Source organism: Lithobates pipiens, unplaced genomic scaffold (genome assembly GCF_037356315.1).
Source record: "Lithobates pipiens isolate NorthernLeopardFrog02 unplaced genomic scaffold, aLitPip1_a1.2 Scaffold_19, whole genome shotgun sequence".
NCBI classification, from domain to species: Eukaryota; Metazoa; Chordata; class Amphibia; order Anura; family Ranidae; genus Lithobates; species Lithobates pipiens.
In genome coordinates this window covers 354,629,308-354,652,411 of record NW_027507764.1, presented here as the reverse complement: position 1 = coordinate 354,652,411, position 23,104 = coordinate 354,629,308, and the positions used below count along the sequence as shown (strand labels likewise).

Below are 23,104 nucleotides of genomic sequence, written 5' to 3'. Positions count from 1 at the left end.
GTCAGAACTAATATCGGTCCCAATACCGTTGACTGTAAAAGTGTGTCTCCTGGGCCTGGTGGAAGAAGTGGTCCCTACGAGGGCCATGCGAACAATGCTTACTATCTTGTTCTTTTACGCTAAGAAAGCCATTTTAATGAAATGGAAAAAAACAGAGGCTCCGAGCCTATTAATATGGAAGGGCTTGGTGAATGCAATGCTTCCTTATTATAAAGCCACGTATGAAAGTAGGGGGTGTTTGCGAAAATTTGACAAGATATGGCACTCATGGTTGCATTCCAGCGATACTGTGGGGTGAAGTACTATCCTGAGCCCAGATGCTGTGGTTGCACATTAGACAAGAGCCTATTAATCTCGTACCCATCGGTATAGTCTAGGGGGATACCACCCCATAAAACAATGGGATAGTTCCATGTGATAATCCCACATGTACAGGACTTTGAGGAAGATTAGCATCCGTGAGACGGTCGAGATGTGACGGGGAAGGGGGGGGGGGGTGGGGGGGGGGATTGGGGTTGTTATTAGTACGTTAGATTTTGTTGTTAGGTAACTGCGGGCCTCCGAGCCCGGTCGTGGATGAGGCTGTGAGGGCACATCCACTGTTGTATTTGTGTATGTTTGTTATAAAACCAATAAAAAGATTTAAAAAAAAAAAAAATATTAATGGTGATAATAACACTATTGGCTATAAAAATAAAAACAATGCTTAGAGAAGCAAAGTTCTTTATTTACAAGAAAAGTAGAACACTAACATAGAAATCTAAAAGAATATTACAGAGCATATAGAAATAAAAGAGCAGAGATGATATGTTATTTAAGTCCATCTTCAATGTTCTGTATCCTAGCTGGGCTTAAAGCAGAACTTCAGTCATTTTTTTTATCTTCCCATCTATTAAAACCTCTGCCCTTGTTTTAATTTTAGATATTTTTTTCTTCCAGTAAATACCAGAGGCAGCTCTAGGCTTTGTTAGGCCTTAGGCAAAACCGAGACATGAGGCCTCACTCACATCCATAATGGGAAAAAAATGAAAGCAATAAAAATGGCTGCAGAAAGATGCAAGGATATAGCACACAGTTCATCAGCACCACTTCCATGGCATCCTCTTCACCCATTTGACATATGCAGCCAATAAAACATTTGGGACCCAGTAAGATGATAACCCCTCTAGGAATTTTCCCTGTGCCTTGAGAGAATAGGGAGGGGTGTTACTGAATCATTCCACATCCACAAAGGAAGGAGAGTGGGGGATCCCAGCACAGCACAGAGAGAGAGGAGAGAGGGGGAGGGAGAGAGAGGGGGAGTGAGAAAAAGATGAGGAAGGGGAAGGAGAGAGGGGGAGAGAGGGGGAGGGAGGGAGAGAGAGGGGGAGAGAGAGGGGGAGAGAGAGGAGGGAGTGAGAGATGTTGGAGGCAGAGGGAGAGAGAGAGAAGGAGGGAGAGGGAGAGAGTGATAGAGGGGGAAGAGAGAGAGAGGGAGGAGAGAGAGAGAGAGGAGGAGGAGAGAAAGAAGTGGGTATGGAGAGAGAGAGGGCTGGGTGAGATGGGGAGGGAGAGAGAGGGGGGAGAGAGGGGGTAGGGATGGAGGGGAAAGAAATGGGGGGAGTGGAAAGAACTGGGGGTGGAGAGCACTGGGCAGGAGCTGGAGAGCACTGGGGGGTCAGAGAGAAGGGGGAGCGGAGAACACTGGTGGGGTTGGAGATCATTGGAGTGGGGGCAAAGAGCAGGGGGAGCAAAGAGCAGGGGGAGTGGAGAGCACTGGGGGAGCGGAGAGCACTGGGGAGGGGTGAAGAGCACGGGGGGTGCAGAGAGCACTGGGGAGAGCTTGAGAGCACTGGGGTCAGAAAGAATAGGGGTGGAGGGGGGTGGTATAGCACAGAGGGGCAGAGATCATAGGGACGAAGAGTGTGGGGGGCTGGAGAACACTGGGTGGGGCAGAGAGCACAGGAATGGAGGCTGAAGAGCACGGGGAGGTACAAAGTGCGGGGGGTGGAGAGCACTGGGGGTAGCTTGAGAGCACCGGTGGGTCAGAAAGAAGAGGGGTGGAGAGCATGGGGAGCTGAAGAGCACTGTGGGGGAGTGGAGAGCACTGTGAGGGGAGTGGAGGGCACTGCGGGAGCTGGAGAGCACTGGGGTGGGAATGGAGAGCACTGGGGGAGTGGAGAACACTGGGGGGGCGGACAGCACAGGAGTGGGGGCTGGAGAGCACAGGTGTGGGGGCTGGGGTGCGATGGGGGTAGCTTGAGAGCACCGGGGGGGCAGAAAGAACAGGGGTTGAAAGTACGGGGGGCTGGAGAGCACTGATGGGGAGTGGAGAGCACTAGGGTGAAGGAAAGCACGGGGGGGGGGTGAAAAGTGATGGTGTGGGTGAAGAGTGATGGGGGAGCTTGAGAGTACCAGAGGGGCAGAAAGAACAGGGGGGCTAGAGAGCACTGTGGGGGGCAGAGAACACTATGAGAGAGTGGAGAGCACTGTTGAGGAGCTGGAGAGCACTGGGGGGAGTGGAGAGCACTGGTGGAGCTGGAGAGCACTGGGGGAGTGGAGAGCACTGGGAGGCGGAGAGCACAGGAGTGGGAGCTGGAGAGTGATGGGGGGAGCTTGAGAGCACCAGGGGGTCCAGAAAGAACGGGTGGTGAGCACCCGGGCTGGAAAGCACTGGGGGGTGTGGAGAGCACTGGGGGAAGAGCACAGGGGGTGCTGGAGAGCTCTGGGGGGCAAAGAGTGATGGGGCAAAGAGCAATGGGGTGAGAGCATTGTGAGGGTGGAGAGCACCGTGGGGGAGTTGGAGAGCACTGGGGGAGGAGTGGAGAGCACTGGGGAGCTGGAGAGCACTGGGGGAGTGGAGAGCACTGGGGGAGGCGTAGAGCACTGAGGGGGTGAAGAGCACAGGAGTTCGGGCTGGAGAGCACAGGGGAGGGGGCTGGATAGCGATGGGGGAAACTTGAGAGCACCAGGTGTGCCAAAAAGAACAGGGGTGGAGAGCACGGGGCACTGGAGAACACTGTGGGGGGGGGAGCACTGGAGGGGGGAGAGCACAGGGGGTTCTGGAGAGCACTGGGGGTGAAGAGTGATGGGGGGCAGGCAGCATCAAATTTTCCTCTTCACAGTCATGGGGACTGCTGACTTGAATAGGCAGCTGGGCAGGTGTGGAGCAACCGGGTGAGCGGGGTGGGCTAAAGGAGCAGCCTAGCTACCTCAGCTGCCTTAGGGCCCCACATGGACATGCTGCCGGCACGTCTTGTGAAGATGGCACCTGAAGCCGGGTGCTGTCATCCGGACACTGCCGCCAATTAGAGACCTTTGCTGGCCTGCTCAAAGCACCTGCTGTCACTGGACCAGAAGCTCCATGATGAGGCTGCTTTGGCCCAGGGCCATCATGCAGTAACTGATTGGTCAGTCAATCCCTAGACCACAGAGTCCCAGTGGGAGTCACTGGCGCTGTAATGCATGATTGACTGTAGGCAAATTAGGCAGCCGCGAGGCCCCCGTGAGTGCGAGTCCTTAGGCGACCACCTAATTTGCCTAATTATAGAGCCGCCTCAGTAAATACCTTATACTTTCTGTTTCATGTCTGGTAAAAAGCCTAGGCTTATGACATCATGCACAGCTCTTTCGCTCACTCTTGAGATTTTGCCAAGAAAGGAGGGGGATGACTCATAAGAGGGCCAATGCAGAGCTGCAGAGCTGGAGGTGTGCCTCTATGTAAATCCAGGAAGTGAACAGGCAGCAGCTTCAGCTACCCACAGTTAAAATTATTGCAGCCAGATTCAGTGGAGGGAGATTTCTGCAGCATATTTAGCAAGTCAAGAATCAGAATGGCAAAGATGTTTTTATTACAAATTATGTGAGCAGACTACAGTTCCTGTTTAAGGAGAAAGAGGCAGTTCATCGCTGGCCGTCACATTCTTAACCACTTGCCGACTGCGCTATAGCCAAATGACGGCTGCAGCATGGTCGTCTAGTTCTGAGATGCCATTATATGGCGGCATGCTGTGATTGCCCCTTCCACGCTCCCGCAGTGGCCCGCAGGCAGCTCGCTCTTTGATCACAGTGTTCGGAGGACACTGCTGATCACATATTGAGGTAAAGAGCCAATCAGCAGCTCTTTACTATGTGATTAGGTGTGTCTAATCACAGCTGATCATGGATGTCAACAGAAGCCGGTTACCAGCACTCCTTTCATCATGCTGACAGCCTTCCTGCCTCTGTTCTGCCTCAAGTGCCCTGTCCATTATTCCACGCAGCGTATGCTCCAAGAGGTGGACAAGAGGTACAGTGTCACTGATGCATGCACTGTCACTGCTCACCATCCTTGTGGCATCCTCAAACGGTGACAGGACAGTGCATGCATCCCTGATCATGCCCCACTGGCGTGGTGAGAAAAAACCGAGCTCCCCTGACCCTGTCCTGGTGCCGTAGTCGCACAGGTACTCATTGATGGCCCTCTGCTGCGTGTGTAGCTGCTGCAGCATGGCCAACGTTGAGTTCCATCTGGTGGGCATGTCACATATAAGGCGGTTCTTGGGCAGGTTCAACTCCTTTTGGAGCTCAGCCAGCCGAGCACAGGCATTAAATGATCGGCGGAAATGCACACAGACTTTCCTGGCCTGCTTCAGGACATCCTGTAAGCCGGGGTACCTGCCCAAGAACCGCTGCACCACCAGGTTAAGGACGTGAGCTACACAGGGCACATGGGTCAGTTGTCCCTGTCAGAGGGCGGAGAGGAGGTTGGTGCCATTGTCACAAACCACCATTCCTGGCTTAAGCTGGCGTGGCGTCAACCACCTCTCGGCCTGCCCCTGCAGAGCTGACAAAACATCCGCCCCAGTGTGGCTCCTGTCCCCCAAACAAACCAGCGCAAGCAAGGCATGGCATCGTTTTGCCTGCGTACTTGCGTAGCCCCTGGAACGCCTACGGAGCACCGCTGGTTCTGAGGACAGAGCACTGGAAGAGGCCATGGAGGAAGAAGAAGAGGAGGGGGTGGAGGAGAGAGGTGTGTCACAACCAATAGTAGCATTTTGAAGGCGTGGTGGCGGAACAACCTCCAACACTACTGCACCTTGTCCTGCATCCTTCCCAGCTGCCAGAAGAGTGACCCAATGGGCCGTGAAAGACAGGTAACATCCCTGTCCATGCCTGCTGGACCATGAGTCAGCGGTAATATGCACCTTAGCGCTGACCGCCCTGTCCAGCGAGGCAAGGACATTGCCTTCCACATGCCGGTAGAGAGCCGGAATCGCCTTCCGTGAGAAAAAGTGGCGTTTGGGGACCTGCCACTGAGGAACCGCACATTGTACAAACTCACGGAAGGGGGCCGAGTCTACCAACTGAAAAGGCAGCAGTTGAAGTGCTAGCAATTTAGCCAAGCTAGCATTCAACCGCTGGGCATGTGGATGGCTGGAAGTGAACTTCTTTCGCCGGTCCAGCAGCTGGGGCAGGGACATTTGCCTGCTATAATCGGACGTGGGTGTACCGCTAGCAGAGTTCCCGGAAGCACTTGGCTGTGACACACCTAATTCTACACCTTCATTCCTCTCAGAGCAGGTTTCAGAGAGGACTGAAGGTCTAGTGGGGTTGGAGATGCCAGCTGATGAGGAGCAAGGAGAGGTCCGCTTTGTTCTTTGGTGTGGGTCTTTGAGGTACTTTTGCCAACGAGCTGCATGGCAGGTCAACATATGTCTGGTCAAGCATGTGGTGCCCAAGCGGCTGATGTTTTGGCCACGCGAGATACGCTTGAGACATATGTTGCAAATAGCAGCGGTGCGATCTGATGCACTCGTCTCAAAAAAGGCCCACACCAAAGAACTTTTAGAATAACGCGCAGAGGCAGCGCCCTGCACAGGCGGAGCTCTGCGGTGTGATTCAGCCGGTGTGCTGCCCCTAAGCGGGCCCCCGGAGGGCATCCTGCCTCGTTGGACATGTGCCTCCTCCTCCTCCTCCTCCTCTCTCCTTCCAGGCACCCACGTGGAGTCAGTGCCCTCATCATCCCCTCCCTCTTCATCGCTGTAGCAAACCTGGCAGTATACTGCAGCTTGTGGAACATGACTGCCAGATTGCTGTCCTTCTTGAGCATCCCCTCTCTCTGCGCTCACGCTACTGCCTTCCTCTAGCTGAGTGTCATCATCAGAGCCCACAAAACACTGGGCATCCTCCTGGAGCATGTACCCAACACTGTGCTCAAAGAGTTCAGGAGACTCCTCAGGAGGACGTGGTGGGTCTAGGGAAGGAGTCACTGATGATGACATTGAGAGGAGGGAAGACGATGCGTTGGCAGCTGCTTTGCTAGTACCCTGAGACTGGGTGAGAGAGGATGAGGAGGATGAAGAGGGCTTGGTCATCCACTCTACCAAGTCGTTGGCATGTTGCGGCTCAACATGTCCAGCTGCCGAAAAGAAGGACAAGCGTGTCCCATGGCCACGTGCTGATGACAATGCACCGCGTCCACGACCAGCACTGTTGTCTCTAGACACAGAGCCTGCTTGCCCTCTTTTATCGGCTCGCGCCTGTCTGCCTCTCCTTGCTGGCCTTCCAGACATGGTAATGGCCTGAAGGGAGTTGGGTAAAAAAGCAGTTTGGTAGTGTATATTGTGCTAGAGGCACACAACACCCACTAACTCCTGCAGATGCCTTTATTATAGAACACCAGAGATAAAGGGGTATATACAGATGTATACTGTGCTGTGCTGGAAGCACACACAACTTCCAATAACTCCTGCAGATGACAATTGGGCCCAAATAGAGAACAGCTATGTAGGTGGATATAGCGGTATGTACTGGGTACAGAGCACGCAGACAGCACGCACAAGCTCCTAACACTACTGACTGCAAGCTCTATTATAAAAGATAGATCACTAGCTATATAGGTGAGGTGAATATAGCGGTGTATACTGCGGTCAGGGCACGCAGACAACAACCACTACACAACAGCAAGATCGAAAATCGGCTGAAAACTATCGGTGTGTACTGTGTTGAAGGTACACAGAACACCCACTGCTTCAGACGCCAACACACTACACAAGGCCGCCGCGCTGGCGGCCTTATATAGTGTGGGGCGTGCACTACACAGCCTGAGCTATGATTGGCCACAGGCATCCTGCCTGTGGCCAATCATGGCTCTCCTCGCTGCTGGCGCTGCGATTGGCCAAGCATGCAGGGTCACAGTGCATGCTTGGCCAATCATGAGCCAGCAATGCACTGCGCCATCGCAGTGCATTGTGGGCCGCGAGCGCCACACGAATTTGGCGCGAACGGACCAAAATGTTCGGACTTCGCCAAACGGACGAATAGCCGATGTTCGAGTCGAACGTATGTTCGACTCGAACATGAAGCTCATCCCTACAGGCCAGTAAATCAGTCATTTTAATCTCCGCATCACCAAGAGGTGTGTGGTGAGGCCTTATATTCCCATACCCCAGCACCAAGGGGTATGCAATGCTCCCTTTCTAGATGAAGAAATGCACCCTTTTGTTATACACAACCTGCTGTGGAAACGGATTCTCCTGGTATTTCAAGATGACATGCAGCAGGTCAGATGCCTCTTTGATAACCAGACAGTAAAAATCCATAAATGTCTGATGAGCAATCAACAATGTACTTTATCTGTGATAGGAAACCCATAGGGAGTACTGCAGACAAACTGCAGGGATTAGTGTAGGGCTTGTAGACAATCTGTCCTGTCCATATGCACAACAGTGATAACTGGCTGCATGTGTTTTTTCACAGTGCATATTTCCTAATTGTTGCTGGCTGCAATGTTTTTTTCACAGACTTGTTTTCAAATGCTAACAACAGTGGAATATGCCTGGGCAATGTTAATCGGTACAGCAGCTTTAGTTTTCTTTTCCTGAGGGGCGCGCGCGGCGCGCTCTGTGATTAGCGAGTCTATGAGACTCGCCTGATCACGGATCGGAGCAAGGGGTCGATCCCGGCCCCTTACCACGTGATCAGCTGTCAGCCAATGACAGCTGATCATGTGACAAAACAGAGCCGGTAATCGGCTATTTTTCCTCCTCGCGCTGATAGCGAGAGGAGAAAAAAAAAAAGCCCATCACCGGCGGCCATGATTGGGATGTCAGTCCTGATCACGGCCAGCTTATCAGTGCCCACCTGCCCCCTGCCAGTGCCACCTAACTAATAAAAAAGTGCCCCCATCAGTGCCACCCATTAGTGCCCATAGTGCCACCCATCAGTGCCCACAGTGCCACCCATCAGTGCCCACAGTGCCACCTATCAGTGCCCAAAATCTGCCTCAACAACAGTGCTGCACCCCAGTGCCACATATTCGTGCCCATCAGTGTCATCTACCAGTGCCCATCAGTGCCGCCCATCAGTGCCCAGCAGTGCCACCTATCAGTGCCACCTCTCAGTGCCCATCAGTCCCATCTATCAGTGGTACCTATCAGTGCCCCTTAGTGCCACCCATCCGTGCCACCCATCAGTGCCCATCTTTGCCCATCAGTGCCGCCTTATCTGTGCCCATCAGTACTGCCTTATCTGTGACTATCGGTGCCACCTTATTTGTGCCTATTAGTGCCGCCTTAACTGTGCCTATCAGTGCCCACCAGTGCAGCCTATCAGTGCCCACCAGTGCCGCCTCATCAGCGCATTTCAATGAAGGAGAAAAATTACCTGTTTGCAAAATTTTAGAACAAACTAAGAAAAAAAAATGTTTTCTTTTTTTATTTTGCATCTTTTTTTGTTTGTTTAGCAAAAAATAAAACTCCCAGCTGTAATTAAATACCACCAAAAGAAAGCTCTATTTGTGGGAAAAAAAATTATAAAAATTTCATTTGAGTATAGTGTTGTATGGCCGCACAATTGTCATTCAAAGTGCATCAGCGCTGAAAGCTGAAAATTGGTCTGGGCAGGAGGGGGGTTTAAGTGCCCAGTAAGCATGTGGTTAACAAACTATGCTTGATTTCTTTGAATTGCAGGGCTGGGGTACATTCTCTTATGTGCCCAGTGGCTAAGAGGTTAGCACTTCCATCCAACAACATTAGAGATGTTGCATTGGTTCAAATCCCAAACACAGCAATACGTGCACAGAGTTTGCATGTCCTCCCTGTGCCTGTGTGGGTTTCCTCCAAGTACTCCTGTTTCCATCCACACTCCAAAGACATGCTGGTAGGTTAATTGGCACCTGTCTAAATTGGCCTTAGTATGTGTAGTTATGAATGTGAGTTACTGTACAATGTATATGTAAAGTGCTGCCTAAATTGACTGCACTATATAAGTACCTGAAATAAATATATTACCCCCCCCCCCAACAAACCCCCGTGAAATCAAACCTATCCCTCCTGAACACATATTACATCTAAAGGCCCATACACACGATCAGACTTTTTGACAACAAACATGCAAATTAGCTGTTTTGGAGCAACATCCGACCGTGTGTACGCTCCATTGGACAAACTTTTTTGGTTTTCATCGGACTTTTGTTGGCTGTGCGAACGGACAAACTTTCTGGCAACAAAAGTCAGATGGAGCAAAGTCTGATCGTATGTACAGAAAACCATAGGACTTTTGTACAAAGTACAAACAGGCATGCTCAGAACCAAATGCAAAAGATCAGACAACAATACAGAAGTTGACCAAAGGTGGCGTTTGATTTGGTGACGTGATTTGGTGAAAGTTGGCTGAAAAAGTCCTGCTGTGTGTATGCAATACAAGTTCAGGGCCGACGCCCTTTGTACAAAAATCCAAGGGAAAGTTTGTACAAAGTCCTATCGTGTGTATGCCCTTGTACACACGATCGGAGAATCTGTCGGAATGAGTCTTATTGGACCGTGTCGTCAGATAATCCGACTGCGTGTGGTATGCATCGGACTTATTCCATCCGAATCTCCGTCCGACCCAATTTTCCAACATGTTGGAAATAGTTCCCGACCAACTGGGCCGGACGGACCTAATCCGATCATGTGTAGAGCATTTTCATCGGACCAAGTGCCACGCATGCTCAGATCAAATTCCTACATCAAAGCTATTGGCTACTAGCCTGAATGTAGTCCCATCGTAACGAAATTACGTCATCACGTTCTGAAAGATCGGATTTTTCGCCAACTTGGCCCGACCGTGTGTATGCAACAGTTTCGGACACAATCCGTTGGACTAAATCCGACGGGCAAAATCCAACGGATTTGGTTGGCAAAATCTCCGACCGTGTGTACGTGGGCTTAGAGGCTTTAGGATCCTTTCCTATGCTCATGCCTCAAATTACCCTTTCTCGACTGACTAGCAGAGGTTGAATGTAATAAGCTTAGTTAAATGGTCTTTGGTATTTTGGTTTGAATGCCCAAGTTTTTAGAATTCAAGTGCTATAAAAACAATGTATAACTTTATGGCTCCTGAAGCTTTGATGCATTTAATTAAGCTAGTATAAAGAGCAATATAAAGCCTCATACATACGATCAAACTTTGTACAAACTTTCCCGTGGACTTTTGTACAAAGGGTGTTGGCCGTAAATTTGTATTGCATACACCTGATCTGACTTTTTAGGCAACAAACACGAACGTAGTGACATTTCAACGTACTGACGACACTTCAAAAGAGGACGTTCAATTACTCCGGCGCCACCCTTTGGTCAGCTTCTGTATTGTTGTCTGATCTTTTGCATTGGTTCTGAGCATGCTTGTTTGTACTTTGTACAAAAGTCCAATGGTTTTGTGTACACATGATCGGACTTTGCTCCACCGGACTTATGCTGTCAAAAGTTTGTCTGTTCGCACAGCCAACAAAAATCCGATGAAAGCTGAAAAAGTTTGTCCGATGGAGCATACACACGGTCGGATGTTGTCTTAAAACAGCTAATTTGCATGTTTGTTGTCAAAAAGTCAGATCGTGCGTATGGGCCTCAAGACTGACACTATAAATTATTTTGTTACGGGTGTGATGGGCAAACCTTGGAATAAAGAGTACCTGTCCAAATTCAAGCCTAAACTCCATCTTTCCTTTTACTTTAAATAGTTTGTTTGGGCCAAGTTGGTCCAAACGAATGGTTTCCATTACTAATTGCTGCAGCTGCTGTTAGTGCTGTGTTAACTGTATGTAGCATCATCTACATATAGTATGCAGTGCTTTGTTTCGGCAGTATGGGGACTTCCTGTCTGCTGCCAGAAGAAAACAGAGTCAGGTTGATTTTCAGCCATTCAAAGGATTGTTTCTTTATCAAGGCATACAAGGCTTCCTCTGAGTGGTTGAGGTGGAGAACGTGATGTCATTTGCCCTCCTCTCTACCGCAGCCATTCAGAGGAAGATGGAATTAAGCTATAAAAACAAAGTGAACTTTGATAAAGGACAAAATAAAGAGTAAATGTGTCATTTATTTTTATTTTGAGCCCTATTCTGTGTTTTTACCAACATGATGCCTAGATAAAATGAAGACGATTACTATTGTTTAGCAAGATTGCATTTTATTGTTACCTTACCTTTATCATGATATTTATATTTAGCAAGACAAGACAAAGCAGCATTGAGTGTATTAAAGAATCCACATGGGAGCTCTCTGCAGGTTTCCCTTGAATTATGGATGACTAAGAGAAGTCAATAAACCAAAGATTATAGACAAGTCAGCCACTCTGTTTACTTGTGTGTCGCTTATGATTATACATGTAAATTACATTTATTGGAACATGTTTTTTTTTTTTTTTTTTTTTACATTACACATATTAAACTCTGGGTACAATTTCATGCTAATAACTAAATTACTTGTAGAAAATGTGATACAAACAGCTACTTTTTAGTATATAGAAATGTATGGCAAATACAGAATGGTAAAATTGAAAGTGGTTGTAAAGTCAGAATTTTTTTTTTTTTTATCTTAGCACATTCTATGCATTAAGACAAAAGGCCTTCTTTGTGCAGCAGCACCCCTCAGCCCCCCTAATACTTACCTGACCCACCTCTCTATCCAGCGATGTCCATGAGTCCCTTGGTCGACAGGACTCTCCGTCCTGATTTACTGAGACATGGCAGCAGCGCCATTGGCTCCTGCTGTTGTCAATCAAAGTCAGTTAGCCAATCTGAATGGACACAGGAAGCTGCAGCTCGGCTCTGGTGCCATAATAAGCAGCTTGCTGTAGGAGCACTCGACTGGTGGAAGGGGCCAGGAGAAGAGAAGCAGGACCCGAGAAGAGGAGGATCTGGGCTGCCCTGTGAAAATCCACTGCAACAGAGCAGATAAGTATAACATGTTTTTTTTTTTTAAACTAGACTTTACAATCACTTTAAGTCATTTTACCTACTATAGCAATATAGCTAAAACTGTGCAAAAATCCTTTCATTTTTATATAAACAAAACTATTTTTTTTCAACTTTTTTTCAGTCATGATACCCTTTAGAATTGTGCACCACCCAGGGCACACCAGCCTGAGGGCTCATTCCCATCAGGAGGTGTGTCCGAGCGCAGTAGCTTTTTTACATGTCGACTGGGAAGCCGTGATCGTTTTTTTTTATTATTATTTTAGGCTTCCCAGCCTAGAGGTGAGATGTGGGGTCTTATTGACCCCATATCTCACTGTAAATAGGTCCGATTATGCCATATTCCTATTACAAGGGATGTTTACATTCCTTGTAATAGGAATAAAAGTAATCAAATTTTTTTTTTTAAAGTGTCAAACTAAAAAAATAAAAGTAAAATTAACAATAAAGCGCCCCTGTCCCCGTGAGCTCGTACGCAAAAGCGAACTCATACGTAAGTCCCGCCCACATATGAATACGGTGTTCAAACCACACATGTGAGGTATCGCCGCAAACGTTACAGCGAGAGCAATAATTCTAGCCCCAGAACTCCTCTGTAACTCAAAACATGTAACCAGTAAAAAAATTTAAAGTGTCGCATATGGGGATTTTTAACTACCAAAGTTTGGCGCCATTCCATGAGCGTGTGCAATTTTGAAGCGTGACATGTTGGGTAACAATTTACTCGGCGTATCTTCATCTTTCACATTATGCAAAAAAATTGGGCTAACTTTACTGTTTTTTTTTTTTAAAGCACAAAACTGTTTTTTTTTCAGAAAAAAACATGTTCGAAAAATTGCTGCGCAAATACCGTGCGAGATAAAAAGTTGCAACGACCGCCATTGTATTCTCTAGGGTCTTTGCTAAAAAAACATATATAATGTTTGGGGGTTCTATGTAATTTTCTAGCAAAAAAATTATGAATTTTACATGTAGGAGAGAAATGTCAAAATTGGCCTGGATGCAAAGTGGCTAGACCAGTGCCTGTACTACACTCTGCAGCTAGACTTTGGCTGGAGACAACATCTGAACAGAAATTGAAGCCAGTAAAAGCTAAAAAATAGTATTGCAATGACCTTTAAAAAAAAAAAAAAAACACTTGTCTTTTCTACATAATAGTTTTTGGCAGTTGAGATTTGAATACTTTGGTTTCCAGGATTGGGTTTTTGCTGAAGCCATTACAAATGGTCACATTCTCCCAACTTTGTTCATTTATTTTCCAGGATATATAAGTATTCATGTTGGACCCAAATCACAGTTGCCAGTTTTACTTTTACTTTTGTCTTCCTACTTTTATTAAAGACACGGCTTGTTTAAATATTATTTAATTTTATGTTTTTCTTATTTGTAGGGTTCTATGGATTTACATTGCTGATGGCAACTGGGTTTACCCTTTTCTGGGATTATTAAATCCAGTTGGTTTTATATTATTTTTATTAAGCAGTAATATACTGGTTGCATTGGTTTACATTGCTGGAGACACTCTGAATTATCTAGTTTGGGGTAAGTTAAAAAAAAGTCAAAGTACATACTTATGTGTGGCTATACCTTTTTTTCCTTTGTTTTCCATAGTGTGGGGAAGGTTTAGGAACTGCACTTCCCGTCCTCCTGATGTATTTTTATTAAACTGGAAATGGGGAGAACCCTCCATTGGCAACACAGACAGAAATTGAAATTCTTTTTTATTATTTTTTTCCAAGTAGAGGAATGCTAGCCTCCCTGGTGGTATGATTAGTTCAGATTTTAGGTGCTGAAAGCGGTACAATTATTTTGCATGGAAATTTAGCGTTTTATATTGTAGGCCTGCAATTCTTAGGAATAACTCTCTTAAATCTATTCAAACCAGAGTCTAGCAGACATCCCGGGTATGATAAAGTTTATAATATAATAAATAATAATAAAAATTATTCAATAATGTAATCAAATCCAAAAACACTGAAATTTGCTCATTTTCAGAATTGTCGCTGTCATTAGTGTTTGATGACGAATTTCCCCACAAATGTTTTTTTTTTATACAGTACTGTAATCTGTAAGATTTCAGTACTGTGTGTGTTTTATGTGTTTTTACTTTGTTGAATTTGGCGCTGATCTCCGCTCCCGTGTGCCGCAACGTCGCAGGGAACGAAGCTCGGCGGCACTCGGGCACTGTGTGAATCGAGCGGGGGGCATCACTGGATTCAGGGGACAAGGTAAGTAACTTCTCCCTGTATCCAGCGATGTGATCCCGAGTCTGGCTCGGGGTTACCGCTCGTGGTACTGAAATCCCAGCCCGAGCCAGACTCGGGATTACCGCTAGGGAGGTTAAAGTCACTGTTAAAGCGGGAGTAAACCCAGTTTCAAAAAACACTTACGTTCCCGGCATGCCAGAAATGCTAACTTTCACATTGGTTGTGCTCTCAACCAAACTTTCAAACCATCCAATGTCTGGTTTCATAACTGATCACATGTGCGACATTATGGCAGGTGAAGAATCATTAGAGGCCAAGATGGCAGCTTTCTTGACTGAAAACGATAGAAGGGTTTACTTCCACTTAATTTTTTTTTTCTCTCTGAGTCCCTGCTGCAGATTTTCATTCAATTCCAAGAGTTATGATCCTTCCCCAATCTAACTAAAATAGATTTAAAGCAATATATATATATATATATATATATATATATATATATATATATGCACTAAGATATGTACATATTTTAAATATTTTAAAAATATCAGGCCTAAACTGGTTTCTCTTGGTTTGAAATCATTCAATGTATGGTCATGTTTACAGGAGGCAATGTTGACATAGTAAATGTCAGTGATTTCTTTTCAGTTTATCCAAGAAGAAAGGATGACTACTGATTGCTAAAGGGCCTTTTTACAGTCTAAATATATTTGTTAAGGAAATAATTTATAAACTCCGGGGCGAACAGAAATTCATTTTTAATAAACTTGCAGAGTAAAAGCAGTAAAAAAAAACCTCCAGAAGTTTAAGTTAATTTTAATTTTTTTGTATTTTCCCTCCAAAGTTGTTTAAATGGCAGTTTAAAGCAATTTTAAAGCGTTACTAAACCCAAAACAGTAAAATCAGTCTCTATATGCAATAAAGCATGCTTATTATACTCACTGTGGAACCTAAGGGGTTAACCCTCTGCATTGTGTAAAAAGAATGTTTGATACTGTCTTCTCTGATCCTCCCCTTCTTCCACTGTCCCCAATCTATCTCCTGGACAAGACAGAGCCTTTGGAGTCACTCTGCACATGCTCAGTTTGGTGTGTATTGCTAGAGAGTTTTTTTTTCTTGGGAGAGTGCCTGTTATCAGCACAGGGCCAATCAGCACTGTCCAGAGGTCCTGCAGCCACATAGGACAACCAGGGCAAGAATGAAGACTCTTCCTACAAATTTTAACCAGACACTGATAGATGTTACAAGACTGCTATATACTACTGATGAGAAAGGGTATTTAGCAGTTTAAATTTACTAAAATAACTGCATTTCATGTTATGTGTACTGTGGGAGACCAGATATAGTGAATGCAGGGTCCTGGGTTTAGTAATACTTTATGTAGCAGGCTGGGACATTCTTATAATGTAGTTCTTCTAATGATGCAGAATGGCCATTATTCAGTAGACTTATTCAACAAGGCGAAAAAAAAAAAAAAACATCCAAATATATTTTTCAAAGATGTGACATCGGGGGGATCTGAAATCCAGCTGCTATAGTTTACAACACTTTGTGAATCAGGGTTGCTCTGTGAAATTCCTTATTTAATCAGCACATATACAGTATGTTTCGTATAAAAGTATGGTGCTGTTAAAATATTTAAAATTATGTTTTTAAAGTTTACATTTTAACAGTTTCTGTTTTTCCCATAATTCAAGCAGGAGAAGCTCGACACAAGAAAATGAAATCGTAAACCTCCTTGGCAATGCAACAAGCCCTCCAGGAAGAGGGGAATGGATGTGTTAACATATCCCTTTTCTATAATGTAGAGCTCAGTAGCAATCAGTCATAACTGACAGCATGTGAAATTGGTCTATTAAAGAACAAAGAAACAGTCAAAGCATAAACCTTGTCCACCTATTGAATTGAAAACGACACATTTTTGTGCCTTGTGAACTCATTATTCTGATTTAAAAATGTATTTAACAAAGAACAAGTTCAAGTCAGTCTCCGGTCTTCTGCTCCAGGAAATATTAACTGGAAAATCTTCACTAGAGTTATAAGCAGGTTGCAGACCACATTAGAAATGTACAGGAATAATTAAGCATTCACATTTCCACATTAAGGAGTAATAAGAAGTGACAACTGCTTGCATTTATGAAGCACTGTCCGTTCACACCATAGAAGAACATACATTTGATGATGCAGCAGATTTATTTACGTAGTGCCAAAATGTATACATGGGAAAAATGCCTTAGCATCACTCCATATGACCAATCAGCAATATAGAGACTTGCTTAGTATACTGTTTTTTTTTTTTTTTTGCTTTTAGTGTTTATTGAAGTTGTGGCATTTGTCAGTTGAATGACAAGTGGTGGCGCTTAATATTAGTGGAAGGTTCGACTCCACTTGAGCAGAAGTTGATGCTCCATGTATATTCTAGGCCAGCCTTTCTCAACCTTTTCAACACAGAGGAACCCTTGAAATAGTTCTCTGGTCTTGAGGAACCCCTGCTAAAAATTAGAACTCTACAACTCATGATATATTAGTGTGATGGTCAGTGAGAGGAATGGTCCTTACACTTGTGGTCATCGGGAATAGTTATCTCCTTACAGATAGCTAAAAAGAGCAATGGTGTCATTGGGAACTTATCTGAGAGGCACAAAATTCCCAATGCTGAAGGAACCCCTAGCAACCTCTGGAGGAACCCTGGTTGAGAATCACTATTCTAGGCTAAGGCTCTTGTTATGTTGAAAACATCAGATTAATTTAATTGAAGTGGCTTCTTAATGAGAGTGAAAAATTCATGTATGTAAAAAACAGACGCTATCAAGTCTTTTTTCAATGTATAATAAAGATTGTACACGCTAATAAAATTGCATACAAATATACTTATATTATTTCTAAAATAATATGGAATTAGTTTAGTTTGGTAGTGGAAATTTCATTTAGTTTTCATTAAATTTCGTTTTGTTTTCAGTAAAATTGGTTTAATTTATTCATTTTCTAATGAATTTCAACTTTTAAGAATGATTAGAAGTCAGATCGGTTGAAAAACTATCGACCGATTCAAATTCTGTGTGAAGAAATAGCTGGTTGTTAATCACTTGCCGACCGTTGCATGCCGATGTATGTTGGCAGAATGGCACGGACAGGCAAATGGGCGTACAGGTACGTCCCTTTCAATTTTGCGCCGTGCCATTGCATGCGCATCACCAGCGGTGAAGCTCTGAAATTGTATGCCTGGCACTGTATAGCCATTGTCTGAAACCTCCATAAATCTTTAACGTTGTGCCTTTGGCCCCAACTCCCTTTGGTTTAAAGTTCATCCGCTGCCTAATGCTGCAGCATCAGACAAAAGGTCCACAATAATTGATTTTATAGTTAAGTATATCATCTTTAGGGATGAGCCGAACACCCCCCGGTTCGGTTTGCAGCAGAACATGCGAACAGACCAAAAATATGTGCGAACACGCGAGTCCCGTTAACCACTTTTTGACCGGCGCACACACATTTACGTCAGCAGGATGGCACGGACAGGCAAATGGGCGTACAGGTACATCCCTTTAAATTTTCCACCATGCCATTGCGTGCGCACCGGTCGGGGCCTCCGTGAGTCCGATCGTGGGTCCCGCGGACTCGAGTCTGCGGAGATACCCACGATCTTCTGACGGGGAGGAAGAACGGGGAGATGCTAATGTAAACAAGCATCTCCCCGTTCTGCCTAGTGACAGTGTCACTCATCTCTGCTCCCTGTCATCGGAGCAGAGATCAGTGACGTGTCATACACAGCCACGCCCCCCCATGGTTAGAAACACTCCCCAGGGCTCACTTAACCCCTCCCCGCCCCCTAGTGGTTAACCCCTTCACTGCCAGTGTCATTTACACAGGAATCAATGCATTTGTATAGCACTGATTCCTGTATAAATGACAATGGTCCCAAAAATGTGTCAAAAATGTCCGATGTGTCCACCATAATGTCGCAGTCACAATAAAAATCGATGATCGCTGCCATTACTAGTAAAAAAAATATTAATAAAAATGCCATAAAACTATCCCCTATTTTGTAAACGCTATAACTTTTGCGCAAACCAATCAATAAATGCTTATTGTGATTTTTGTTTTTACCAAGAATATGTAGAAAGAATACGTATCGGCCTAAACTGAGGAAAAAAAATGTTTTATATATATTTTTGGGGGATATTTATTATAGCAAAATGTAAAAAATAATGAATTTTTTTCAAAATTTACGCTTTTTTTTGTTTATAGCGCAAAAAATAAAAACCGCAGGGGTGATCAAATACCACCAAAAGAAAGCTCTATTTGTGGGAACAAAAGGATGTCAATTTTGTTTGGGAGCCATGTCACACAACCGCGCAATTGTCAGTTAAAACGACGCAGTGCCGAATCGCAAAAAGTGCTCTGGTCTTTGGCCTGCAAAATGGTCCGGGGCTTAAGTGGTTAAGCAGCGGGCCAGGAAGCTGGCCGCCCACATCCTTAACAATCATGAGTTATCATCTGTCAGCTGGCTTTCCACACTGACAGATGGATATAAAGATAAAGAATGCTGGAAATTGCCCGCCAATAGAAACATTTAAAAAAAAATGGCATAGGGTCCCCCCTATTCCATACCAGGCCCTTCGAACCTCACGCCAAAATTAAAAAAAAAGAAGAATGGTGTGGAGTCCCCCCCCAAATTCATACCAGACCCTTATCCGAACATGCAGCCTGGCAGGTCAGGAGGGGGGGCGAGCGAGCGCCCCCCCCCCCTTCTGAACCATATAAGGCCACATGCCCTCAACATGGGGGGGTGGGTACTTTGCTCTGTGCCCACTACCCCAAAGCACCGGTCATTTTTGAAGTGCTTTAGTGGCCTTTTAGCTGCACTTTTACTGCACGTTTTGGGCGCTAGTGGGGTGTTTTTAAAAAAAAATTCCTAAAAACATTTTTTTTTTTAAATCCACAAAAACACCAGTTTTGCTGCACCTTAAAATTGCTTTTAAGGCACTTCAGAGGCGTTGCTCATTCATTTCAATGGGCAGGGGTGTTTTTGGAGAGTTTTTTTACAGTTCTTTAAACCCACCCCAAAGATGCTGCTTGCAGGACTTTTTCTAATGTTCTGCAAGCACCCCCCCGCCCGAGTGTGAAAGCACTCATGCAAATGAGTGGGAGGCAGTTTTCAGGTACTTTTCAGAGGCTATACCTAGCACTAAAATGCCTGAAAACTGCTTCAGTGTGAAAGGGGTCTTTATCTTTATATTCATCTGTCAGTGGGAAAGCCCGCCAACAGATGATGACTCATGGTTATTAAGGACGTGGTTGGCTGGCTTCCCAGTCTACTGCTTAACAACCAGCTATTTCTTCACACAGATCCGAATCGGTCGATCGTTTTTGTGAGACACAACTCTGAAGGAATGAGCACAGGATGCACAGCAGACAACAGCATTGTCAGTTCTGGGGGGGTAAAATTGAAACCAAACTCCAGCTCACACTTTATATCCAGTTTCAGCAAACAGTTTTTTTTCCTTTTGGGATAAACGGATACATTCTGATGGATCCATGCAAACTGATACATTCTGCTGGAGAGCTTGAGCTTGTGAAACACAACAGAATTGCTGTCTGAATCACCAGATGAAAATAGTAAAAAGAAAGTCTAAACAAGGAAACTAATTCAGCCACAACTTCTAAGGCCCCTTTTACACTTTGGATCCATTGGACGGACTCCGCTTGCTTGGCAGGGATCGATCCATTGATCCCCACTGAGCTGGCAGATGACAGGGCGTCCTTTCACTGTGTAGAGACAGACCTGTCAGATCTCTGCTCTCCTCTGGGGAGATTGGATGAAAATGGACCACCTCTCTGTTTTCATCCGATCCGCCATATGGATAGAAAATAGGACCACCATCTGTCTGGATTTAGCAGAGTGGATTGGATCGGATGTCAGCAGACATGTCACCGCTGACATACCTTGCTCCATAGAACTGCATGGAGTGTCTGTTCTGGTTCGCCTGAAAAAAACTGACAAGTGGACATAAACGGGCAGTATGTGTAAAAGGGGCCATAGAATTGGTAAGATACAATATAATAAAGGCTTGCTTTCGGGTTTAATATTGCTTTTTAGCAAATGGACACTGCACTGGAACTTGGAGAACAAATATAGATACCATAGGATTAGGTAAATTACAGTTCACTAAGAACATGTTCATTTACCTTCAGCAGCATAGAATAGAGTAATAGAGTCATCTACAAAATCAGTATTACATAAAGGCATTAAAAAACAGTAATAGTATAATCATACTGCTATAACTCCTCTGTAAACAGTAGGCTATATCCACTTTAGTGTGCATGCAATGTGAATGAAAACAGTGAACTTTAATGAGGTACTTCTTACTATGGACATTAGTAAAGTTCTTGTGAAGCAGTTATCTGAGTGAGCAGCCTTTAGCCCTAGTTCTTCAGCTGGCTAGCGTTGGTACCCAGTCTTTACAGTGGTACACATGAGTACAATCCCAGTAAGGTCTACATACAGTAAATATTTCTGCTAGTTAAATGGCCAGTCTCTATGTGCTCAGCCCCTGATAGCAGCAACAGGTTAATGGCAGCAGTATTCTCTCACCGGTTCCAGTGATACAGCAACAGGAATCTCTGCCTGGAGACACCTGTTCTCAGCATGTGGCTGTAGGCTTGTGGCAGATTGACATGCACACCGGAGCAGTGATTTGCATAACTTAGTCTCTTTGCAGCTAACAGAAAGTTCCTTGGTATTCAGACTGTGAAAATACAACTCTTTCTCCCCTTATACCCAGCTTGCATTGACAATTATAGTGCAATGGTCCATACTGCCATAGTAAAGATTCTTTCCCGAACGTCATCTCCCATGATTCAATGCTGTCAGCCATCAAGTTTTTTGAGCTTCTTTTCAGCTTCACCTGGTAGATTGAAGTGAAGTAGTGTTAACCCATTCAGCTGACGTCCATTGAGAGCACAGAGAGCACTGCAGCACAGGGTCCCAAGTAACTCCCTGTCTCTAGCCAAGCACCTGGCTACACATGATGCAAATGTCATATCTCTTATGGAATGGACCTGTGTTATATTCAAATTAAAAACCATTTCTAGTGATTTTATAGGCTACTTTGTCTAGAATTACAGTCATCCTAGCCACAAAACGACTGCAGCTACTGCATAAAACTAACAGGTTATTTTTTAAGATAATACTTTCTAAGAAAATAAATGCAAAGGCTACAATATAACAAAGAAACTATAAGATAATTATTAATGTTGAACTCAAAATGGCCAAACAGGGATGAAGCTGTTATTTCCTTAGGAAAATATAAGTGGTGGAACTATTGTAGTTACATGAATTAAAGCTTCAACAGCCTCAAGACTGCAAATGCCTCCTGCAATTTATCAGGAGTAATGGTAGCCTTTGAATACAAAGGAATGCTCTACAAGGGTTCTTAATATGTATGTAGCGTAGTGTTATCACAGAAAGCTTGATGACGTCACCATGCTAAGCTAATAAGCCTTGATATATGTAAGAGGTATGGAAACACAGTTTATGAATGTTCTATTTTTCATTTTCATACTAGCTAGTGATCAGAAACAGGTGAAATGTTTGCAATTCTAGGTTAGGAGCAGGCATCTCCTTTGCTTCTTATAATTTGACTATAACTTTAGACAGTCAGCTAAAACTCCAAGATTAATCTGAGGCCAAGCCAGAATCTGCCTTGTAAGGGGCTAGCAAGCAGCATTTAGGGATTCAGCAAAGCATTATTATGTCTAGCTCTAATAATCTAAGCCCAACTCTGATGTTGACTGACAATAATGGTAATTCATAGGTGACAGTTACCAGCAACAGTCAGCATCAGAACAGTGGTACAGGCAGCCACTGAATACTCAACTTATTCTAAAACTTTCTGCTGAGAGTGGGTAAGATTTACGAGGTGTGTCTAAAAAGTTTGATGAATGGTATCAGAAAACAAACAAAACAGAAGGTACAAACATATTACTCTTATTGGCCTTCAGAATAATCGCCATCCTTCTCAACACACATTTTTAGGAATGTTCATAAAGCTTCTGGAATCTGTCAGCAAGGGCCTCTTTAGGAATCAATTGCAAAACCGCTGTCACACATTCTTATATTGCCAACACGTCCCCAAACTTTGCGCCTTTCATGACGCTATTCAGGCGGGGGAAACAGAAAGAAGTCCACAAGCGCCAGATCAGGGATTATGATGGATGATTGTGAACAGGTACTCTGCTTGTATTCTGCATCAAACTAGTAGCACCAGGTCTCATTCCCTATGACAATGGTTCACAGGAAGGATGGATTCTGATCACACATGGTAACGAAATCTCCAGAGGTTTCCATCTGTTTTGCTTTCTGTTCATCTGTCAGCTTGTGTGGCACAAACCGCTTACCCAAATCTTAGTGGACAATGGTGCGTACTGTGTCCTTGCTAATGCCCAATTCCTCCGCCATCAATCGTAGAGTCAGTCGCCTGCCTCGTACCAGCATATGTCACACTTGCTTGTCTAGGGGTTCTGCTTGTCGACGGCCAACTTGAACGTGGCTCGTCTTCAGTTGTTTTCTTCCCATCGTGAAAGCGTTTGAGCCAGTCGTAAACACATTTTCTACTCAAGGCTTCCATCCTGTACACTTGCACCAACATTTCGTGCGTCTCCGTAATTGTTTTCCCCAATTTGTAGCAGAACTTGATGTTCTCTCGTT

General features: G+C 44.9%; 1 protein-coding gene across 2 annotated transcripts in view; it reads left to right on the top strand.

Annotated features, from left to right (window-relative positions):
* ADTRP (androgen dependent TFPI regulating protein) overlaps positions 1 to 17,358 on the top strand; it is a 69,602-nt gene extending 52,244 nt beyond the window's left edge. Inside the window, exons 5-6 of one of the 2 annotated variants that reach the window (XM_077492196.1) lie at positions 13,584 to 13,735; positions 16,095 to 17,358. In XM_077492196.1, coding sequence (XP_077348322.1) covers positions 13,584 to 13,735; positions 16,095 to 16,126 — 184 coding nt within the window. In that variant the 3' untranslated portion in view covers positions 16,127 to 17,358. Of the gene's footprint in view, positions 1 to 13,583; positions 13,736 to 16,091 lie in introns of both variants that reach the window. The other variant, XM_077492195.1, reaches the window with a different exon arrangement.
* Positions 17,359 to 23,104: the final 5,746 nt, after the last annotated feature.